The sequence below is a fragment of the Jatropha curcas genome, chromosome 7 (genome assembly GCF_041381405.1).
Source record: "Jatropha curcas cultivar XTBG-Jc1 chromosome 7, XTBG_Jcur_1.0, whole genome shotgun sequence".
Classification (NCBI taxonomy): domain Eukaryota; kingdom Viridiplantae; phylum Streptophyta; class Magnoliopsida; order Malpighiales; family Euphorbiaceae; genus Jatropha; species Jatropha curcas.
The window spans coordinates 9,091,791-9,116,192 of record NC_143157.1 but is presented as its reverse complement, the minus strand read 5'-3'; the positions used below and the strand labels follow the sequence as shown (position 1 = coordinate 9,116,192).

The window sequence follows — 24,402 nt, the reverse complement described above, 5'->3', positions numbered from 1 at the left end:
GGCTCCATGCTGATAGTAGCTTTGAGACTCGCTCGCAAGCCTAATCGGTCCAAGGTCGAGAGCTGATCGTCAAACACGATAAACCGTCCTTTAAATGGAAGGCCAGTGATCACAGTAAAATCCATCGGTGTGATGATTATCTCTATGAATGGTAGGTGAAAAGTGTGAGTGGTATCCATCCACCACTCCATTAGCGCCAGAATACTAGAAGGCAAAGTTCGTCCCTGAACCGGTGGCAATGTGTTGACAAAGCACTCGAAACTAGTCTCCCAAACGTGGTCCTGAACTTCGACAAGCAACCAATCGAACCACTCGCAAGCCGCATAGGCTTCTCGCCCGACTTCCCATGCTTTAAGCTCTTCTACAAAATAAGCCATTGTAACTATACTAAAAAAATAAGTGCAAGGCACAAGTTTGTGTGTGTTTTTTTTTTTTTTTTTTTTTTTTTTTTTTTTTTTTTTTGCAAGTAATCAAAGAAAAGCAAAAAAAATAGGTAGGTCATAGTAGTTGTGGCGCAAGCCACTACTCAAGTGGCGTGCGCCACTATCGCTGTGGAGCATGCCATAGTGTAGCAATCTTGCAAATCACCAACTTAAGTGACACACGCCACAACGGCACAATCAGACCCAAGATTCGCCCACAAGGTAAAATCCTACCTAGTTTGTGATTTTTAACATATTATTTGCATGTTTCTAGTATTCTTAACACAAAAAATACAAGAAGAGGGATTCCAAATTACCTCAGTTGTACCCCAGCAGAGATGAGTGGGCAAATCAAGCCGTAGGCTAATGGAATTCCTCGTGTTGGATATGAACTCCCATAATTTCATACCGTGACTGACCGGCCTAGTCATAGGATCAATCATTGGGCACCCAAGAAGCCAATCAACAACATTCTCGGCAACCATAAGTAGCGGTCGAAAGAGAGGGAATAAGAGAGTGTGGAAAAAAAAGTTCTTTTCCAAGTTTAGGTTGAAAATGACAATTACATGTCACTTTCACCTATTTATAATCACTTAAGGGATTTTGGGCCCAAGTCTAGCCCATAGGCCCAAAATGGACTAAAGGCCTGCATGCTGCAACTAGCTCCTATGCTTAGCCGGCAACCCATCAATGGCTCGCCACCTAAGCAGGGGCATCACCGCTGGCCACAGGTAAGTGTTGCCCTAACAGGTGAAATTTCTTCGTTTTGCATGCCACAGCACCATTGTCAATAAATTCATGTAAAGTCACACAAACTCACACATTTTTATGTAAACTCAATTTTATGCAAACTCACGCTTCACACGAGCATGCCATTTTGGGAATAATCACAGAACTTTTAATACTAACCCACTAGCCAAAGGCCTCCTTCCCATAAACAAATTGCTTTTTGCAGGCCCGTCCAAAGTGGCACATTTCAGATTTAGCCGTCCCAAATGGCACACCTAAGTCGTTCAAAGAACACACCTGTCCAAAGTGACAACTGCCCAAACTGGCGCATTTTAGATCAAGCCGTCCTAGGTGCCGCACCCAAGCCGTCCCAAGTGGTGCACCTAAGCCGCTAAAATGGTGCACCTAAGCCACCTAAATGGCATAGTCATCCGCAGACACCAACAGCAATCACCATAGCACATTTCCTCCATCCTTCCTGTCCAAAGTGACACCCATCTAAAGTTACATATTTCACCAAAGCCGCTAAAATGGCACAGTCATCCACAGAAGCCGCCAACAATCACCATGGTGCATTTCCTCCATCCTACATGTCCAAAGTGACACCCTTCCAAAGTGATGCATTTCAACAAAGCCGCCAACGGGACAGTCAACCGCATAGGACATCAAACACCAAGACATAATTCTCCTGCCGAACACAGCTGAAATGGCAATCCTGCATCAACAAAGCCGCTGAAATGGCACACTTCATCCATCTAAGCCATTCAAAGAATGCAAAACCAGTCCAAAGGACGCCCACCATGTCTCAACCAGACACGACAATTCAACAACCGCCAGGTAAGTATCCCTTACTTGCGCGTCTACTTTATTCTTTGATGACATCTTGCTCAAAAAGCAAAATATCATCAAAGTGGAGGCAAACTGTAGACGCTCAATTTTTGCCCCTACAATGGCTTAGTGATAATAACCTTTTTTTTAACATAAAATTGAATTGGGACTCCCGATCGTTGTAATTCTCAAACCGATGGTCCGTGGCTAAGATAATGCATGTATTTGACCAATTTTACTTTTTCGGGTTTCCGGGCATTTTGTAGCGAAACTGAGCTTGGGAAGTGCTTCAGGTCCACTGACTCACTTCCCAATGCACTGCCTTATTTTGCGTGCCACCTAATTCGACTCGGTAAAAATGGGCCAGCTAGAATTTTAGGGCCCATCAATGGCATTTGCCACCTAGGCCCTAAAATTAGGGCAACATCCCCATTTGCCTATAAATAGACCTTGGGATTAGTGCTAAGGGAAGGATTTTTTAGAAAGCTAAGCGAAACTCTATTATTTTTTAAACTCAACTTCTAATCAAAGAGAAAACTAGTGTTTCTTCTTGGATTTTTAGTGTTGTTCATTGATCTTTAATCTCCCTTATTGCTAATCTGAGAATCCACAAATACATCCATTTTATCTCAATCTAAAACTTTTGGTTCAAGAATCAAGCTTTTGGGTGTTCTTTCATTCAATCTCCGAAAAAAACCTTTGGATTCTTTCAAAAAGGTAACTTTTAAGAGCCCTTAAAATCTCCTTCCATCATTTTTTTATTTTGTATGAAATCACCTTTTCTTTATTTAGTTGGGAGAGAAATCCGTGAATAACCAAAGCTTCTGACTGTGTCAAAAGGGGCACATGCCCCTACGTGTGGCGCATGCCACTTCTCCCATAGTTAGAATGCCCTGTTTTTGGTTCTATGACACTTTGATCTAGGTAAGTGCCAAGCGCCACTACATGTAGTGCACGCCCCACCTTATGTGGCACACGGGACTTTGTTTCAGGGGTTCAAAACGCCAAAAATCAATAAAACGGACTCGATTCAGAATTCCATTGGTTAAGCACCAGGCTTTATTGTTCTAGATTGCATTTTTGACCAAAAATGGATTGAATAAACACAAACTAATAAGAGATGGGTAGTGACAAGTGTATTTGTTCTTCATAATGAACATCAAGGCTTTGAACCTAAATCTTGGTTAAAAGCTTAAATTTATTGCATTTAAGTTACTATCCTTAACTTTTATGCACATTTAATATTCTATCTTTTAAATTCTTGCACTTTTACTTATTGCTTTATGATTTTATTGTGCTAACCCATTAGTTATTATTTTGTGTACATAACATGCATCATATCTCCATTGATTGAATGAATGTATGTTTTGTGATTTTGTGAATGTTTATTACTTCTATGTTTATTATGTATTAGTGATTCTTCAGTGCTTTTCATTTATTATAACCTTAATATAAAGGACCTTAATGGGTCCTGTTATTGCTAATTTGTACTTAATTAAGGGCTTTGGGAATTTTTGGAGGGTAAATGGATAAATTGTATTTTAGGAGATAGGTTGTACTCTTTTCTCCTCTCCCCCTTTCTAGATGGTTTAATTTATGTTTTATGTATGAGATGATATGCATGATTGCTATGATTTCCTAAAATTGCATTAAAACTGATTTTACACCTCAATTTAAGTTAATCCTATTATTAATTATTGTGAATTAATGGAAAACAAGGAGGTCAATTTAACCGGACAGTTCAGGCGCCTAACAACTTCTTGACACCGTTAACTCCCTTACCCAGTCTCTAGTTTAAAATCGAGTTAGTCAAATCCAAAGAATCGACTAATTCGATAATTTTCCTTAAAGAGGGTGGTGACTCTAAAAATAAAACTCTTACCAATATAAGAAACCTTTTTCGAGGATCAATGAATAAGTGTAATAATGAAAACTAATTTTCTTAAATAAAATCAACTAAGCCCGTTCAATTTTCCTTTAGCGAAAAATAAGCATCCTCACTTCCTCAAGATTAATTGGGCTAAACCATTACGGACACCCTCAACTTTACAACTTGTAACAATTATACCCTAAAATAAACTTAACTCTCCAAACATCCCAATTTGAAACTTGTGTAAAAATTTCACTCTTAATTACAAATCCAGTCAAAATTGATATTAAAATATGATAAACGTGGGACCCATAGAAGTTAATTAACCCAACTTTGGTTAGCATGTTTTAAACGACACCGTTTTATCTTTTTCTAACCCAAACCTAATTCTCTCTTCTTCAACTATTCCTTTCTCTTTCTGTCTCTCGCTACCATGGCTCTTCTTCATTTTGGACTTATGAGCATGGCTGCTGCAAGTGGCCGTGGCAAATCTTTCATTGCTTCTGCAAGGCAAAGGTTGTTGTTGAAGAGGTGAATTTTCAGCCTTTATGATTTTTTTGTTGAATTTGGTTTCTGGGTTTTTTCGAAGTTTAATTTTTCTTTTTTAATGGAATGGGAATTTACTGATTTATGGAGGGTATTTGAATAATTGTGTTATTTTGGCTTGTGGGTACTCTAATTTGAACTGTTTCTGTAATTTTTAAAGAAAAAGTAAAGGATTCATGAATATGTTTATGACTCTAGAACTTGGACGGCGGTGGCAGTAATGGTGGTAGTGTCGGTGGAGTTGGGAGAGTTCAGAGGTAGTAATATTTAATGATCAGTTGTTACTTTACTGAGGACCAAAGAAATCGAAGAAAGAAAGAGGCTAGACCGCTAAAGAATGTATAAGCAATATGCCTCATTGCGCGGTTTTTGTTTACCGTGGTGTCACTAGGTACATATACATGAATTTTTGCGAGTAGAAAAAATATAGCTTTTTGGTTGAATTTAATTAAATTTAACTGTTAATTAGTTATAGCTTGTTTCATTGTTCTAAAAAGCATCTGAAAAAGAAGCAACTAGAAATGATTAGGTGATTCTGTTAGTAGTTTTGTGAAGTTATGATCTCATTTGTCTAACTTTAATTTACAAATTATAAGCCGATATCATTTGCAGCAGATCTTATAGAAGAAGAAGCAGCCATTGAATTTGTTACTATCTCTGATTGACGAAGGAGGAGTCCAAGGCCCAGTTTTTGGCTCTTGTTGACAAAGAAGGTCCAAAAACAATAAATTTATTCAAAGATCCCAAAATTTACAGTGCAAACACAGAGTAATGCTTTTGGTTTTGTGGTTCATGGAATAGACATGATGGATTGGTTGATACGAAGCAGTGCCATTTAGAAAATGCTAACTGTAGTTGGGTTAGCTAATTTTTATAGGTCTCACGTTCATTATATTTTAATATCAATTTTGACTGAATTTGTAATTATGGTGTAATCTCTATGCAAGTTTAAAATTAGGGTGTTAAGTTTATTTTAAGGTGCAATTATTACAAGTCGTAAAATTGAGGGTATCAGAAATGGTTTAGCCAGATTAATTGTGTATTTAAGAATGATTAGGAGCATTGTAGATAACAAAGACATAAAATTATGTTTAACTACCTCGTTAAATCTCTGTATGTTTTTCTATTTTCTCTAAAGTAATGTAACCTGGGAAGAGTAAAAAGAGTAATAAATAAGAAAAAATTACAAATGTCCCTATTTGAGGCCAAAATTAACTATTATGTCTTTATATTTTTTAAAATATATTACTTTATTCCAATATTTTGATTCCGTCATCCTATTCTATGATTCCTTCAAAAAATTCAACTTTTTATGTTAGAAAGACTTGTTAAAAGGATATAGGTACCCGTACCTCCATATTAAATTTGCATTTTCTATTCATATGCTCTTGAACCAACCAATAGAAACATCTCATGGTTAAACGAAATTAAAATGAAAATAATTCCACTTGCAGAAAATCAAAGTGGTTTCTTAGTTGCAAATCTCATATCTGTTCCTGAAATTCAACATACACCTCCAATTGAGAATTTTATTAAAAAAGAAAACAGCAAAAATTTGCTATCCATGCGTTCATAAAATATAAATTATGTCCTTTAGATAATCCAAAGCACACCAACCTAATGAACATCCGGCCATAGCTAATGCAAATTAGAAATGGAAATCAAGTTACACTTACCTTATGAGCAGCAATAATCTGCATTAAAATATTGACCTCTTGCAAATTCTGCATTTAATGAGGTCCATGATATATATATATATATATATATATATATATATATATATATACACATACATACTGTGTAGATATGGTTCTTGTTCTGTTTACAGATTTATTTTTGTTTTGTTTACAAATCTATTAAAGAGAGAGAGAGACAAAGGGGACGGGGAGAGAGAGGCGAAGAGAGAACAAACAAGAAGAGAGAACAAACAAGAAGGGAAAAGAAGACGAGAGTATTTCAATTTTTTCCTTTGAATTTAACTGTAAAAATAAAAATGGAAAAACAAAATAGTTGGATGAAAATCAAAATATAAAAAAAAAAAAGCGGTGTATTTTAAAATATATAAGTATAAAGTAATTAATTTTGATATAATATGAGGGTACTTTTATAATTTTTCCATAAATAAGAGATGAAATTTCCATTACCAGCGGAAAGTGTTTTTATTACTAATCGGATCAAACGGAAGTACAGAAATGGAAAATCAAATATCTGAATTAATTTTTTTTTTTTTTAAATGTGGCTCCCATTGTCACAGCCGCTACTGCGAAGGATTTGATTTTGACCCGAGAGGCTGTTCGTTTGCCTCTTACAAATTTGATTTCTCAAAGTCTCGTGCAAACACAAACTTTCTTACTCTCCTTTGCCCGAAACATCATTGGCCTCAGCTCTCTCAAACTGATAAGAAACACAAAGACAAAACAGTAGTATGTGGCCTTCTAGGATCCACTCAATGCAAGACTCCCACATGTGTTGTCTGTGTAAAGAGAACCTTCTAAACTGAGCGCCCATACATTTTATTTGTTTTTTTTATCCGTTTTTGTTGCTTTTTTCAACAAACCCAGTTGGTTATTTTCAGTCTTTCCCTCTATTTTCCTGGTTGTTATTTGGCTTATGGGAAATTGAACGGTATTTGTTATCTGGGTATTTGATTTGAGGGTGATATTTCATATTTGGTTCTTCTTGAGAAATGATGTCAATGACATGCCGAAGTATTGATTTTGGAAGGACTCTGCTTGATTTGGCGGCTTGTGGGTGTTCCTCCAATGCTTCAATAGACAGGTATTCAGTAAGGAACTATGCCAAGTTCGCTTCTACGACTTGCACTAGAAGGTTGCGCTGCTGCCGGCGAGATATTGCTCGGTGTAGAGTTTCTTCCACAAAGACCCCTGAGACTCTGCCTAATGGTACTTTTCCTTGCTAAATAGTTACTAGTAGTAGTGATTGGACCAATCGCTTTTGCTAAGTTTAGTTAACTAGTTTTGGCTTTATTATGATATATAGAACGTGATTTTTATCCAATTTTGTTTCTTTTCTTCTTCTTGTTATTTGTATAGGAGTTGCTCAAGGTCCTGTAACACTTCTGGATTTGAAGGAGTCAAAAGGCCCTATTTCATTGAAAAATTTGTTTGAAGTGGTTGCTGACGATCTCCAGACTCTTAACCACAACCTCCGGTCGGTGAGTGCCCATTGTAAATATTCTGCCCGTTGGGTGTTGATGATACTTGCTGTTGTATTCTTTAGAATGTTAATTATAACATTTTTTTTTTTTGGCTGCAAATTATGATGCCTGTAAAGTTTTCTCTTATTAATGCTTCAAATTTGTGGTTCACTATTTGATAGAGCTTTCAACTATTCTTCTCTTTATTTTTAATCTCTTATGCATTATCATATGCTTCATTTTAGCAAAGAAAGTTTGATTTGCCTCCTTCGAAGTTCATTGCTAATAAAAAATTGAGCTATTGCTTATTTTATGGGTTTACACTCCTATAATGTAATTAAAGAGAGAGGAGGTAGGACAGTTAGTGATTATGAAGTAGCATAATTATGATGTGTTATATAGTGAAAAATATTGGTGGTATTATTTTTATTGCAGTTATAGTGGTAGGTGAGATGCCTTTAATGTTTGTATCTGGTTAGCAGTTGGAATATTGACTTTTGTATAGCAAGCAGAGGCAACAGCTCTGTCAAGTCTGTTGTTTTGGCTAACAATAATTGCAGTCTTATGGAGGATTTAGGACTTCTAACGCTGCAAGTACTATTTAGATCAATGAGGTTGAAGATGAGGATTGAATTGAACATGCTTATGCATTTTCCTATGTTCAGAACAGCAAGAATTTCTCTTCATAGTTTTATATGCTACTGAAATCCTATATAGGATTCCCTTGATGTATACTCAATATGCAAACCATGAATGAGGGTAGTTGTAGGCAAGTGATTAAGTTACAGCTGCAAATAAATTAGCTTTCACTAGTTCAGACTTAAGTTGTAAATGAAACCATCCATAAATGTTTTATTTTTTAAATAAATTTATTTTAAAAATCTCCATATACCTGGTATTCATTGTACGTTTTAATAATTTATATCTAAATACTTAGGATTATATTTTAATTATATATTATAGATTTAAAAAAAATCTAAATTATTTAATAAACAATTCAAGTATCTATGTGCATAATTATAAACAAAAATTCATATCTTAAGTTCATATTCATCAATAAATTTTTATTTGAGCTGACTCACAAACTTACTAGAGGAGTCAGTTTGCGAGCTAAGACAAGTTAAGTGTTACTTATATGAGGCCTGACTCATTCATTAAATGAGTTCCAAAAGTGAGTTTGAACATACTCATCAATCATAAAGAACGAGTTTATGCTAATCTTTATTGAGTTGAGTCTTCAGTGGCTAAAGAGCTGTGTGTCTCATTTGTATTGTACCACTGTTGGCAAGTCATATTTTGTTTTATCACTAGGCTTTGAGTAGGGTCATTTTTCATTGACTATTTTCAGTTCTTGTGTGTTCTTTCAAAATAGAAGCAAAATCCTTGCGTACGTCATCAAATTGATCTTGCTGTTGCTATAGTTTAATACCTTTTGCTGAACAGTTCCAAATCATAACAAGATTACCATTCCAGTTTTTGGGAAAATTTTCAATCTTGGATTGTAGACATGCTAACATGGAATGTTTATTTCACCATTTTTATGATTCATCTTGTCCAACAACAGGAGGAATGTATTTCATTTTGATCTGATCTTCCATATCACGGAAGTTTAGTTGAATAGGGGCAGGAATTCTAGGAGTGCCGATGGAACAGAGAACATGCAAACATTCCACTTTTTGTGGAAAAAAATTAAGTCTCGGATTATCAACATGCTAACATGGATTGCTAATGTTACCATTATTACGAGTCAATCTTATCCAACAACAGGACGGAGATGTATTTAGTTTTGATTTAATCTTTTGTGTTACTGAAGTTTAGTTGAATAGGGTGTGGAATCCAAGGAGTTCAGATGGAACAAAGGACAGGCATTTTACATCTTGGAGAAATTAATTGACAGTTTCAATAAGTTTGGATGATTTGGTCTTCTTGAGAAAACGTCTCTCATTGACAAATTCACTTCTTGAAACCTGCAGATCATCCTGTAACTAGCATGGGATTCCTAGTCATAATGCAACTAGGAGTGCATAATAGCATTATCTTTTGTTAGTTGAAGAATCAGAAATCAATAAGACTAGAAGCCAACAATCTCCCACTCTTGTTGAGCATGGTGCTTTTCTTTATGAGGCCACTGTGGTTCTCATTATGATTTTTGATAGATGAAATGTCTTAGAATGTGAAAATACTGGTAACTTTCTTCTCAATTAATGTTGTCAAGCAAAAACGTCCTTTGTAATTTATGATATTGTAGTCCAGGTAGTTACCTCTAGTTGGGTCTATAAAAAAGTGCACCCTAGGATACATGTGAATGGAAGTTATTACAGTTCATTCTCACAGAGAATTTGGATTATACACATTAGGAAATGCACTTGGCAGTAGGGTGCATTTATAATATGTTGTCTTATTGGCAAAAAAAGCTCTAGTACTTCCCTTGCAATGGATATTAGGCCATGTGGGTGCCGAATACTTTAAGGAAAGATTATATAGGCACTTTATAGGTTAAGGAAAGGAAGATGATGCAAGAGAACTTTAAGATGCTTTCAATATTCTAACTTATATCATTCCTACCAACTTATTGCACTTCATGCACAAAATTCTAGTATGGCTGCATACAGCACCATTTTTTAATGGAATCAGCATAGTTTCTAATGTTTCTTATCATTTTCTAACATATCTGATTAGGATGCTCTGTTAGATTGTTGGTGCAGAAAATCCAGTTTTAATGTCTGCAGCTGAGCAGATATTTGGTGCTGGTGGGAAGAGGATGCGTCCAGCTTTGGTATTCCTAGTGTCAAGAGCCACTGCTGAAATAGCGGGATTAAAGTAAGTTTATTTGGTATTCGTTCCCAAGTGCCCAACATTAAATTGAATAGAATATTGACATCCTTTGTTGCAGAGAACTTACAACAAAGCATCGTCGCTTAGCAGAAATCATTGAGATGATCCATACCGCAAGCTTAATACATGATGATGTATTAGATGAGAGTGACATGCGAAGAGGTAATACTAAGCAACTTGAAAATTTTCAGTGGTCCCACTTCATAAAAATAGCCCAGTAAATTAGAATTTCCAGAACATATACGAGTATCTAATGTTTTTGAAACACCGACACCCACTCCTAAGTGTGCTTGGCATGCACTAGATTGTTGTGTCTGATACTATGGCCTATACTGCTACGTTATGCTGGCAGATAATCAGTACTTATCTTGTTATATTGTGTGATGCTTACGGCAGATAATCAGTACTTATCCTGTTATATTGTGTGATGCTTACAAATGTTCTATAGGGATTTTTTTTTTTTCTGCTGACATTTTCAATCTGGTCAATAGCACTACAGTCATTTAGATTCGTGTTTCATCATCATTTGCAGTTTTATATATTGGTTCACTATGTCCTATGGTTTCAAAATGGGAGGATTAGTAAAGGAGTAAGCTGAAATGTATCCTGTGGGTACTAGAAATTCAATATTTTCATTGAATAGTTCCCATCTTTCACCTAGCCAATCAGAGCCGAAAAGGATGAGTTTTAGCTGGAAGCTTATAGTTGGATCCTTTTGAAACTTCCTATCTTCAAATGACAATAGCTTGTCAAAGCAATCTCAGTTCTTTGGATATGGGAATTATCTAAATACCTTGCAGTACTTTTAAATGACAGCACATTTATTAAGTTTTCATTCTGGATGTTCTTATACAATCAATATTAAAGATCTAATACTTCCCCACTTAAAACTGAGTAGCCTATTAATTGTGAAAAGATATACCACTATAGATGAGCTTTTTGCTGCCTACTTGAAGCTTAGGGAGTAAAACAAATGACATCAATAGTAATGACTGCATTATGATGTGAATGATACATATCATGCCATGTATAGAGCAATAGCTGATGTGATAATGCCTTTGACAAAGCATTAACTGCTCGAATGCTTCCATCTTGTTCATGAAGCCTCTAGATCCATATTTGTGCCAGGATATACTTTTCCATTTAGTTTTATTGTTTCTTTTTCCTTTTTTTATTTTTTTATTTTTCACCTGTCTTTCTTACCTTTGATTTCACCACTGCTGTGTTGCAGGAAAAGAAACTGTTCATCAACTGTATGGCACACGGGTAGCAGTACTGGCCGGGGACTTTATGTTTGCTCAGTCCTCGTGGTACCTAGCAAATCTAGAAAGCATTGAAGTTATTAAGCTCATTAGTCAGGTAAGTCTGCAACTCCACTTGCATGTATCCTAAGGTTATCAGAAACCTATTACCTATAAATACCCTTATAATTTGACAAAAATGGACCAGAAGCAACAGCAACTGGGTTGATTGTACTCTTCTCGTAAACTGAAGTTGTTCATAGTTCTATTGGTTCCTCCTCGGCAGGTTATCAAGGATTTTGCCAGTGGTGAAATAAAGCAGGCATCTAGTTTGTTTGACTGTGACGTTAAACTTGAGGAGTATTTGATCAAAAGCTATTACAAAACGGCCTCCTTAATTGCGGCTAGTACCAAAGGAGCAGCGATTTTTAGTGGGGTGGACAGTAGTATTAGTGAACAAATGTATGAATATGGTAAGAATCTTGGACTATCCTTCCAAGTTGTAGATGATGTACTGGATTTTACACAGTCAGCAGAGCAGCTGGGGAAGCCGGCTGGCAGCGACCTAGCGAAAGGGAACCTGACTGCACCTGTAATATTTGCTCTGGAGAAAGAGCCAAAACTAAGAGAAATAATCGAGTCTGAATTCTGCGAGACAGGTTCTCTTGACAAAGCTGTTGAGTTGGTTAAGCACCGTGGGGGAATTGAAAGAGCTCAAGAATTAGCAAACGAGAAAGCTTATCTTGCAATTCAGAGTCTTAATTGTCTCCCTCGGGGTGCATTTCGATCAGCCCTTGAGGAAATGGTGTTGTACAATCTGGAACGGATTGATTAGTTAAATCTATCTTGTTCAACGAGTTACTATTTGATGGGAAACAAATAATCGGCAAGAATTACTGTGGGCCGGTAAGCCTAAGCTTGATTACAAACTGCAGTTACTTCACTTTTACAAAGTACAAACTGCAGGAGGAGAAAGCTACTGGAGACTGGTTTTATATGGGTTAAGTGTTAAATGATGATTCAGCTCGTAATATTGTTTATTGAACTACAAAGTTTCACTGCAAATTGGCCCGAAGATAAACAACACATTTTTTATATGATACAGATTATGATCATCAATAATGTCAAGCTGCATAATGTATTTTAATTGATTTTGTCATGGCACTGTTATACACATTTACTGGTGAATGGAAAATTTCCTTGAACCTCCATGTTCTTTAAGAGGGTTAGCTTCTTTTAGAAAGGTTGCTCTCCATCTTCACATCACAGTTTGGCTGGAACTGTAAATGAGCTTGTTCCTGGTTATGATCTACTCGATATTTGCCTTGATAAAAATTTGTTTGATGACCTTAACAAAAACAAATTGAGTAGGGCCAAACTTTAGCTTGCTTATCGAGAACGTACTCAGAATTTTGAAGTCAAGCTATTGTGGAGCTTGAGTTCAAGTCCATAAATGAACCACTTTTTTCTTTTTTAACTATAAACTTAATCTCGCTTACAATCCAAATGAATGAGTCGAGCTCTGAGCTTTGCTGTTTTTAAACTAGCTGAACTCCGAACTTGATTTTCAAGCTCAATTATACCTTTAACAGCCCAATTTGAACTCAATATCACTTAACTCGAGGTTAATTTTTACAAGTTTAGTTGAGCTAGCATGCATTTAACGAGCCAAATACTAACTAATAACATTCATATATTCTAACATGAGAACTTATTGGGTTAATGAGACCAATGGTATGAACCATTCAATGTCAGATATCTTTGTTTTTCAATCAAGCGGTTGAACTACTAAGAGTTCATTTAGGTAACTTTTAAGAATTCGTTTTTTGGTGTCTGAACTTCTAATTACCAATTAGAATTGTTTAATAAATGCAGCATTTTGATTAGCATTCAAAGCTATAGGTTTAAACTAACAAAAAATAAAAAACAAAAACGAAATTCTTATCCCAGACAAATTGTTGCACGTACTGGGCCACAGTAGACTTCTCATAATAAGTTCAGGCATCGCACAAAATGCCCAATTGCCAGTGATTCTGATCCATACAGAAACATCTAACAAATATTTCTTAAGAAGAATAAACAAAAGGAAAAAAAAAATAACAGCATCAAATAAAATCTTACCTGCTTTCAATGAGGGCTGAAGGCGAGGAAATAACAAGTTGGAGGATAAAACTCAATGATTGTATACATTTCACAAGGTACTGTCTGGACAGGGAAAATTGGTATGTGCATCCCATCAACGAGGATGTTACACTAACTGCCAAAAAGAATATAGTACAAAATTTATAAAGACTTCATAGCTCTCCACCAAAACCAACTCTCAAGGCTTAAGGGGAAAAAAATTGTTGGCAAGACTTTGAACTCAGCCCTTTCATCTCAATACCATCAACTGGGAAACAACCATCATAACAATAACAATGATAAATGGAAAAAAGAAAAAAAAAAATTAACAGGTGCCTATTGTTGCCACTGCCCCACTTGCTTACAAGACAGGGTATAGAAAACCCCCTAGTTGTTGTCTTCTGCAAAAATATGTTTTACTTTCATCAATTAGTCATACAGTTTACACACAGGAGCTCCACCAGCAACTGTCAAGACACTGCAAAAATGTCAGCAAAACAGTAAATCCAAGCATAATGAAGCCTGCCAAGCCCCAAACATTAACATTGCATGTTAAAATAATTCCAAATGGAGTATAATTACCTTCTTCGTTACCCATTCGACTTAACAAAATAGCGCAGGATGTCACTTCTCTTGGCTAAATGACCTGAGACGTTTGACTAGATCTTCTTTCAATGATTCAGGTATCTGTGAGAGAAAGGTTGATTTGGCCTCTGCAATCAAAACCTTCCTGCATCACAAAAGTAGCTAAGGAATTAGGAATAGACTTTCCAATCAACGGCAAGTTACAATAAACAGCTCATTATCAAACTCAATTTGTATATGTAGACATATATATAAAATACTTCTTAAGATATGTTGCGGTAACGTAATGAATTAAGCAAACTAGTGTATCTGGAAGGGAAAAATTTATACATAGGCATCCTGTTGTGAGTCACAAATTCAATTTGTTGCCCTGTGATTTCCAACAGGACACTTGATCCTTGATTTTGCTTTTAAAAGTCAACTAGATTTCCTGCCAAATAGCATCACAAAAATTTCATGTTGCTTCAAATGTCTACACGCAAGGTGACACAATGTTAAGTGGACCTCTTAGGTGTCTTGATTTGATACGAGTATTCATATTCCATTTAAGGCTATAAAAATGAAAATCAGTTTCATCAGGTGAAGGAAATCTAATAAAAGCAATCCCATAGCAAAGAAAATCAAGAAGAGATTATTAAAAACATAACAGCATCAGACAAAGCACAACCGTCCCAGACACAACTAGAGCAGGTGCAAGTTAAAACAAAGTTATGACACTAAAAACACCTATTTCATTGACTTAAATATTTATTATTTTCTTAGCTGATCCAACACAGCCATGATGTAGATTACTCAAGTCAAACAGTGTGTAAAATAGCAATGAGATGTTAATTGGTTCACAACTCTAATAGCCTTTGGTAGTTTTTGTCTCATCTCATTTGGGAATCAATATCTCATCTAGAGACAGAAAGAAGACAATCCTGCTTTTAAAAACTACATTAGTTTGTTGCAAGCTCTTTGAGATATTCTCTACATAAAAAATTGATAGACATAAATACACCTTGAGAAATTAACTACAGTATAACTCTGAACTTACAACATTCCAAAGTATACAATTTACATAAAACTAAACAAGACTTACTTTAAGTCGATATTACTAGGGACGTCTCCTGCTTCCCGTGCGCATAATCTTTTCCTCGAACACATAAAACTGTATACCTTACTAGACCAACCACATGATTGCAGAACCGAGAAAGCTTCTTGCTTCAATCTGATACATTAATAATAAAAAAAAAAAAAAAAAAAAAAAAAAAAAAAAAAACACAAGTGAACAAGTAAATAGATAAGGCAAACATGACTAACCAAATAGCTAAAACGCACATCCAAATAATCTAACAATTGGCACACTTGCAAGTTGCAACGTCTTTCTTTAGACACCAGCTGATCTATGAATTGGCCATCAACATGATTGCTAAACACATACAAAGATACATGTAGCCTTTAATATGATAACTTGGAAGTCTGGCAAAATTTCAAAATCCATCATTTTCAACTTAACCAAGTCTCAATCCAAATTCAGCTTTTGGAAAACTTCATAAGCATATATCAACAAAAGACAATAAAGTAAATGATTTGGCAAATTTAGAAATTAGTTTTGCTCTAATTAGCATGAGTTCAGTAAAACTTCCTTTTTTTTTCATTTAAAAGAAGAAGAATTAGATTACTAAAGCAGTTGAAATATAATTTAACGTACACTTCTTTCAACTGTTCGACTTTGGCTCGAGATTGAGCATCCTGTGCAAACAAAATGTAAGAGTCCTTCAACTTTCTCTTCAACTCTGGAATTCCAGAGCAACAATTCACTCCTTTTTGCAATTCATGCTGATCAGAACCTTTCTCGGCTTCAGCCTTGCCCATAGTACCATTAACCACATATACATTTGGCTTTACTGAATTAAAAACACAATTTTGAGGAACACCATCTTCACTTGCTGCTGCAATTACTCTGCAGTTATCACCGTCATCAACTTTTTTATTGTTGTAAACACCATTTCCATTTGTTATTGGTGGCATATCTTCACTGATTTTCTCCATAGAACCTGTGCCTTTTGCAGTCCCATTCATTTTCATGTTTTGGTTCTTGAGAGTGTCAGCCTTTCCATCAACAGCGGAAGGAACCCTCCTGGAGCCAGAGGTACCCAAAATATTAAACCTTACCCGCGGACTGGAAGGCACTTTATCAACCTTAGACGTGGATTGAATATCCTTATCCAAAGATTGTTGTTCAACAAATAGTTTTTTTGCAATCCCTTTAGTTGGAAGGACTTTTGGGTTCTTAGATGCCTCACTCCCATTGAGATTGTATGATTTTACTCCATTGGCAGTAAAAGGGGCACGGGCAGATAATGACCTTTGGTTAGTGCGACAGAAGAAAAGAATATAGACCTTCTCTGACAACACATCCTGCAGTGTTGAAAGTGTCACAAATGAATCATTGCAGCAATACCACCGCCCCATTGCATCCTGCGCATGAATAACCAGAAATTACATTGGTTAATACTTGAGAGTTGCTTCTCAAAAACTAACATATAAATTTTAAAAAGCCAAGCAATTTTAAAGCAGAATAATTAAACCTTGATATATGAATAGTAGTGTCCAGATTCTGGCGAGTATCCCGAATGGACAATGGTGCCAAAGAGATTATACTCTGGTCGTGGATCCTAGTATTGGGGAAAGAAAATGAAACAATATAAGATGTCCAGAAACCAAGCACTATGATATCAAATGTAACAAGCCAAATAAACAGAACTAATTGGAATCATACTGCAGAAAAACAATATGCCGAAGAATTCAAATCTCTACCAATTACGAACATGGTATGAGACTAAAGAGAATTACTTCAGAGGATATTTTCAGTTGGCTCCTGGAAAAAGTTCATATTCTTATTAACCTTCAGGATTTTACATGCGATAAATTTTTTATCAGTCATTTCGTACATACATATTCTTAAACGGGATCAAACGGATATTCACAGCTGCTGCCATATAATATTTTTGAGAAGTTGTATAGATTCTATGCACACTGTAGGATTTGACGTATTAGTTACATGACTGCAAAAATCTTTAATGAAATAATGTTGCAATATGATGCTTTAGAAGTAAAATTTTCATGCCGAGTCAATTGTTCTTCAGACTAATTTTTAGTAGAGTTGTTAAACCACTCTTTTCTGTTTCAATTCACCAGAGAGGACAAAATTTCCAAGGTGGTGGTGATAAGTGCAAAAAGCTCTGGCACACAGTCTCTCATCACGGACTCTACAAGTCATCAGGAAGCTGTTTCAGAGGAATATTCTCTTCAACTGCATCAACTGTTATTCTATCTTTCCTTGATTTAGTTGTCCTGAGGTCATTGTCAATGTCAGGGTGCTCATTCGTACAATTTTGTTGATCAAAGCTACTAACAACAGTATCAGACGTATAACTTTAGGTAAAAGGGACGAGAATGTCATATGGCACGTTACTTAGGGGAATCATCAATTCAGGGATAAAAATAAGAGGGGCGTGGATGTAGCAAGCTAGCTAAGCTTATCATCCAGTTAGTCAAGGTAATGAAGGTCGCCTGCCTCTTTGCAAATTAAGGCGCTAGAGGCCACATGGTGTCTTTACCCTCAAGTTTAGAATGCCTTTAATAGAAAATTTCTTAAAGCATGAACATTTTCTAGGTAAAAGGACTAGAAAAAATGAACAGCAAACACATCCGCTGTCGATTGCAAGGAAACAAGATGGAAGATATAAGTCAAGAAGCTTTCACAATTTAATGGAGAAAAAATCAGTTACTTCACTGGCTTAGAAAGAGAGAGAAATCAGATAAAATAAAATGTCCTTAATGGAAATTGGAGCAAAAAGACAAAATTACAAGTAGCAGTTAAGACAGTCTATTATTATAAAGGATAACAGGTAAAGAAAATGATAACGCTAACGTAGAAAGACATAATTACAAAGAAAATGGTAACACTAACATGGTATGCCTTCCAAGTTCCATTTAGCTAGTTAATAGCAACAGTTGCTCTCTCTAAGGATCAATCGCAAAAACCATAATGAAGATAGGAAGAAAACCCTTCCCCGCTGCAACTAAGGCAACTAAACAAGATATATAAAGATATAGGCATTCCTTCCAAATAAATATACTTAATCACTAAAACAGAACATGAAAACTAAAACATTTTGGTATTTTCTTCTTACCAGATCCCTTAAAAATTCAATTTCAGTAAATATTTTTGAATTTTGTAAGGTAATCCATCGTTCCACAAATGTGTCAAATAGGTTCTGAGTCAAATAAAATGGAAAACAAGAAGAAAGTTCTGGGAAAAAACAAAAGATGAACTCTACTAAAACACAGAACAGTATCCAAAGAACGTGCCTTATCAAGGTTATTTATTGTGACAAATGAATCCTATATTAACGATAACTTTGGAGAAGAGCATAAAATTCCAAACATGATTAACCAAGTTATAGGGAAAAATATTTCAAAATCGAATAAGACCATAAGAATAACTTGGAAAAAACACTAAAGGATTCTCCGTCGAACTTCTTTTTATCTATGCTAGATGAAAGATATTTAACAAGAATATTCAGCAACAATTCATCTTTCAGTCTTTGATATTTTGAAGATATTTTTCATTCAATCTCAAAGTACTTTTCTTCTGCTTAAAAAGTCAGTGTTGAATATGATTAAATTCATTCCATTTTAGCTGCATCTATGAATGAAAGTCAACAGCTAAGCACATGGTCATTGAAAGTGCAAGGCACAAAGGGTCCTCGAGCCTAGCACAAGGAACAAAGCACAAGCACTTACCTTAACAACATGAGGCAAACAGTATAAAAAAAAGACACATAATAATAAAACAACAACAACTACTACTACTACAATTAAATTCTAGCATCAATCATCTTGGAATCCACACAAAAATATAGGTTTGTTTTCAGTCCATATTTCTACATACAATGAATTAGAACAATCTATAAAACTAATATAGTAAAAAGAATTTGAGTAGAGAAACAAGTGGAAACTGAAGGTGTTTTGAGATTTCTTGATTGGCAATGGAAGTGTGGTTAGAAAGTTATGCATAAAAGGTAATCACCCTAAGATTTGGGATAGTAACAATCTGTGATGCACAGAAACTCACCCATGGGAATTTCTGCATGTCCATTTCCCTATATAAAATACTGTTTCCCCATGTAAAATTATATTTAAAATGTAGTTTTCCCATTGTTCCCACATTTTTGTGTTTCCATTTCTATGCAACATAGGTATCAATTGGTTATCATCAGGAGAAAATTGTATATACATAGTAATAATCCTAAGGTTAAGGACATTATTTACATCAATCTTGACTAAAAGAATATTGACTTCTACACCTATATGGTAATGATCCTAACATTTGGGATATGATTTGCCTTGATCAATTAGTTGACTAGGGTAAGATAAAATTTTTAACATATATGATAAATATCCTTAAATTCAGGGGGATTGAAGACATGATTTGCCTAAATTAATTGTCAATATTTGATGTTTCCTTTTTCTTTCTTTTTTTTTCTTAAGGTGGAGATGTTGCATGCCTAGGAGCATGCATCGCACCTTGATTGAGGCATCTTAATGATATCACTTGCCTCTTAGGGTTTGAGGCACTAGGAGCTGCACCCTTTGCACATTGTGCCTTAGGTGCACCCTTAACAACTATGGCTAAGCATGATATATACATCAATAAAATATCAAAGATCCAAAGAATAAAACGTCATAATAGTGTAGCATAGTATTAGGAGTAGAATTAAAATTCAGATTACACCCTTAGTCTCATTAAATAATTGAGCTATTGGAAATTCAACTAAAAATTTGAGAAATAGAAGCAGAACTGTGTTCGAAATTGAGTGGAGGAAGATCAATTCCTTCCTTAAGCTTATCTATAAACTCATATCTTTCCAATCCTAGCCAAAGCCAGGCGTAAATCACCTAGATGACCATTTTCCCACTTCCCAATCTCCATCAAAACACAAAACCTCCTGTTCCTTATCTTCTTTGAAGTTAACCAGCTAGACAGGCCCGATCTGCATCTCCAAGGCATCCATCACTAGTTCTCTCTCCATATATCCTCCTCCATCATCAACAACCCCGAAAACCTTCTTTATTTATGGTAAGGACTCTTTTTTCCTGCATCATTACTTGCCGCTCTCGCTTTGGCATTAAATACGTCACCACACAACTTCCTACAGTTCTATGGATATTTTCTAAGCCGTGCATCACAAGTAAGGATTTAAATCATAGGTGTGGCCAATCTCATGATCTCAATCTTGTCATATATGAGTCAGCATGCCGCAACTCAAGTGTAACAGTCGCAGCCGGTGCAATGGAGAATTTTCTAAAAAAATTCAAAATATAACTAAATTTATCAAAATCACATGCTTTTAATAGTTCTAATATCCGAAAACAAAGTATCTAAACCAAAATACACCATATCATTTTGAAATTTTTGAGACACTACTAGTATAAGATAGCACTTAATTGTCATAGAAAATTTTATAATTAGTATACTCCTATCCACCTTAATTGTTGTCTTCAAAATTGACAGTCAGAATAACAAGCAGAGAATCTGTAAAACAGTTGGTCCTTGTGTCGCTCTTGACCAAGTCAAGTAGCGGGCAAACCAAATGCAAAGAGAGAAGGTCAGGTCACACAGGAATGGGCGAATGAAGCCAATGGGCGATACACATTGGAATATAAATTAAAATCCTACTTGGGAAAGATGTTAGTAACCCAGCATGTATACAACATGGAGTCAATGCACAACTCAAAACTCTATAGAAAAGGTACACTTTCACATAACCACGAGATTCAGTTTCCTTGCAAATCTCATTATCACCATCACTTACTTGAGAATCAGATTGATTCCAAGCCAACCCCATCTTTGTCTAACTCACAGGTCATAGTCATCAAGCTTGTGAAGACCACAAGCAAACCACCTACAACACCAAAAATATACTATGGAACTTAAAGTTTACACCAAACTGATTACTTCTTTAATGTCTGCAACACTATATTTAAGTAATAATGACAATGGGAGTGAAAAGCCATATAAAACACTAAACTGACCTAAAAGCAGTGTATTTAGATGCCCAACTTACAGGGGAAAAAGAGGGCAAAAATAGCAAAAAGAAAAAACCATTGTTGAAAGTAAAGGCCAAGATTTCCCTAACCTTTTTATTTCATCGCATAAAACCAATGCCACCCCATCTTCTCTACCCCGCCACATCCACCTATTATTCATTTTGCTTCAAGACTTAACTAGTTAGAATGATTACACATGACAAAAGGACTACTCCAGAACTTGGTGCTTATTTTGTATGAACTGGGAATCTCCATTGAGGCATTTGAGTAGATTATTAAACAAATGCTGAGATTCTTCCTCAACAGTTTCTTCTTTATCATCTTTTGTTCTTTTTCTTGGATTTTTCCAACACCTCTCTATCTACTTCTCTAGTTTCTAATCCTCTTTTGACTTTTTTTCGTTTCGTTCACTTGGTAACTTAAAATGCTCTAGCTGCAGAATGCTAGGGACTTTTTCCAATGGATTTCTGCTATAAAAGTGGACTTAATAGATCAGTCTTGCCCTATAGTGACATCTATCCTTATTGCCACCTCTTTTACACAGTCAATTCAGCCCCCAGACTTTCAATCAGGATGCTGGCAGTCACTGACCTTCTATCCTTGGTTACAAGTAGAAACAAAAGCATTCTAAGACAAAGCTTTGCTTGATGTCAAAACTTCTTAGCTTACCTTACTGGATTGAATTAGGGTATTACTCTAACAGTCTAATTTACTGCTCGCGATATTGGACACGACTTAAGAACATGGATATGGAATTAGAGAGCTTAGATTTACCAAAAAACATATTAATGTTATATTGATACAAACACAATCCTGACGTCAAATAATCATTTCATATCTTAGGCTGACTTGCCAAGCCAAAACTTACATGCTTATGTCATATATCCATCACATATAACTCTTCATTCATATTGAATATTATACTTCACAACATTCTAAATGTCAAAGATACATTTGCCAATTTCAAGAAAGAAAATTAAACAGTATGAAAAAGCAACTATATCTGCAGTGTATGCTATTTGTGTTAGATGGATATTATGTCTGACTGGCTTTCAGGGAATTAACAGGTTGAATGGATTACGAAGACAATGTAACAAATGTCCCATATTTTCTTTTTTCTTTCTTTTTTTCCTTTTTTTTTTTTTTTTTTTTTTTTTGTAGATTTTAGGCCGCAAACAATTAATCTTCATCTCACATCATTACAAACTACTATTATTACCAACGGCAGTCTTACATCAAATTACACACACCTGGCTTCCTTTACACATGAAGCTTGAAAGTACTAGAACTTCTTCGAATGCAATAGCCTTATCAATCTTACCACCAAATATGCCCTCAAATCTCTAGAAACACCAAATATAACAATTACTCAGTTTAGCCAAAATGAAACATGCTTGAAGCAATACAAACTCGAAAGCAACAAAACAAAAGCACAAGATGACCCACCTTCAGTTGGATTACCAAGATATTAGGTGCTTGCAGAATTGACATTTGTTTCCTTGCTGTCACCAATTTCTTACAACTAAACAAACATATATATCCTTTGTAAAATACAATACAAAAAGCACTAAATCGAATTTAAATTAAAAGCACAATACATGCTACAGGACGAATTGCTTACTTTTCGCATCTATACTTATTACTGCCATCCAAAATCTCAGGTTGGAAGAACTTTTGCATTGCCTCTCTAAGCGAATTACTATGCAAAACGTCGAGACTAATGTCCATGATCTCATCAACCTTATTGGACTCGGAATTACATGATAAGCACTTGACCTGGCTCTGCAAAGTACCGCCAAATATCTCCTTAACGACAGAATTACTTCCACTAGCAGAGTCATTCCCCTTCCGCCGCAGTTTCATGAGTCTTAAGCAGGTATTATGGCAAGCATCAATAACATAGCGCAAAAATTCATGTGCATCCTCTTGGCGACCGCCCCGGAAATGCTCGGCAAAAATCTTCAGACAGCTCTGGATCTTAGATGGGGCATCCAGCGTTTGGTCTAGACTTAGGGACCGAACTATCCGTTTCTCAAGTATGCAAAATGGACACTCCCGCTTTCGGTCACCGTTGGAAACAGAATCACCTGCCAAAAAGAAAAAAGAAAGCGTGATTAGAATTTCGCCATTAGAGCAAATTAAGAAACTGGTAAAGAGAAAACGACATACAGAAAGAGGAGTGTTGTAACCGGAGGCAGAAATTAGCGAGAGGAGGAGTATAAGTAAGGCACTGAAGGACGCTATTGAGATAGCAAGAGTTGCCGAGATTCTTCAACCCTAAAGGCGGTCCGTTCTTTCTTTTCTGACTCAATAAACTCGGCTGCCAACTCATCTGCAATTGCAATCCCATTCATCAAGGTGATGATGATGATGATCTCCTTCTTCCAACTTCATTTGAAACGACAACCTCTGTCAAGTCGTTTCTCCCCGACACCGACTGCTGCCGCCGCCGCGTTAAACCCAATCGCATCGCGAGGTTACAATACAAAGTAATAATGGAAATGGAAATTTTGGTTTTTTTTTTTTTTATTTTGTGTTTTCAAATTATGTGGAAAGGGCAGACACTGCAGAAGCAGCCCTACCGATCCCCAAAATTTAGTTATTTGATGATAATTGCCAGCCTCTTGATTCTTCCCTTCCCTCCTCCCCTCTTTGATTTTCTGCCCTTGTCTTGGCGTTAATTTTATCTTCTATTTTTCAGTATAAACCAATTTTTATATCTTTTATTATTGTTATATGTATATGTATGTGTAATACAGTAGTCGGTAACCAACTCCGTAAGTTCAAATTTTTACGGGATATTTTAACAAAATTATTTATTATTACTCAGTTTTTCAAAATACGGTATTTTGCCTCTATGTTTTTACTATTATACTATCGACTATATTGAGCAATAGCTTTTGAGTTAAATTTTAATATTTTGATGAAATCAAAAACTCTCTCCACTCGATAATGTAGCTTTAGAGT

The 24,402-nt window shown here is 35.6% G+C and overlaps 2 protein-coding genes and 1 long non-coding RNA gene across 6 annotated transcripts; 2 read left to right on the top strand and 1 right to left on the bottom strand.

The window, feature by feature from the left end:
* Positions 1–4,163: 4,163 nt before the first annotated feature.
* LOC110010259 (uncharacterized) lies at positions 4,164–5,366 on the top strand. Of its 3 annotated transcripts, none has more exons than XR_005177509.2 (2): positions 4,164–4,380; positions 5,011–5,366. It is a non-coding gene; the product is annotated as an uncharacterized LOC110010259 (long non-coding RNA). The 3 variants fall into 3 exon arrangements; XR_002285242.3 differs by having other exon boundaries at positions 4,164–4,786; XR_002285241.3 differs by having other exon boundaries at positions 4,164–4,786; positions 5,008–5,366.
* A 1,219-nt stretch (positions 5,367–6,585) lies between these two features.
* Positions 6,586–12,849, top strand: LOC105641085 (solanesyl diphosphate synthase 2, chloroplastic). The gene is made up of 6 exons (XM_012225542.4): positions 6,586–7,298; positions 7,449–7,570; positions 10,245–10,372; positions 10,446–10,549; positions 11,619–11,746; positions 11,915–12,849. The coding sequence occupies exons 1-6, from the start codon at positions 7,082–7,084 to the stop codon at positions 12,461–12,463; spliced, it is 1,248 nt and encodes a 415-aa protein (XP_012080932.1). The 5' UTR covers positions 6,586–7,081; the 3' UTR covers positions 12,464–12,849.
* Positions 12,850–13,787: 938 nt separating this feature from the next.
* Positions 13,788–24,130, bottom strand: UBP25 (ubiquitin-specific protease 25). 2 transcript variants are annotated; one of them, XM_012225540.4, is made up of 9 exons: positions 23,605–24,130; positions 23,057–23,522; positions 22,882–22,957; positions 22,686–22,778; positions 16,908–16,994; positions 16,028–16,797; positions 15,416–15,544; positions 14,332–14,479; positions 13,788–14,227 (listed from the first exon to the last, which is right to left on the bottom strand). In XM_012225540.4, exons 1-8 carry the CDS (start codon positions 23,783–23,785, stop codon positions 14,374–14,376), a joined length of 1,908 nt encoding a protein of 635 aa, XP_012080930.1. In that variant the 5' UTR covers positions 23,786–24,130; the 3' UTR covers positions 13,788–14,227; positions 14,332–14,373. The 2 variants fall into 2 exon arrangements, with proteins under 2 accessions (XP_012080930.1, XP_012080931.1); XM_012225541.4 differs by having other exon boundaries at positions 13,788–14,216.
* Positions 24,131–24,402: the final 272 nt, after the last annotated feature.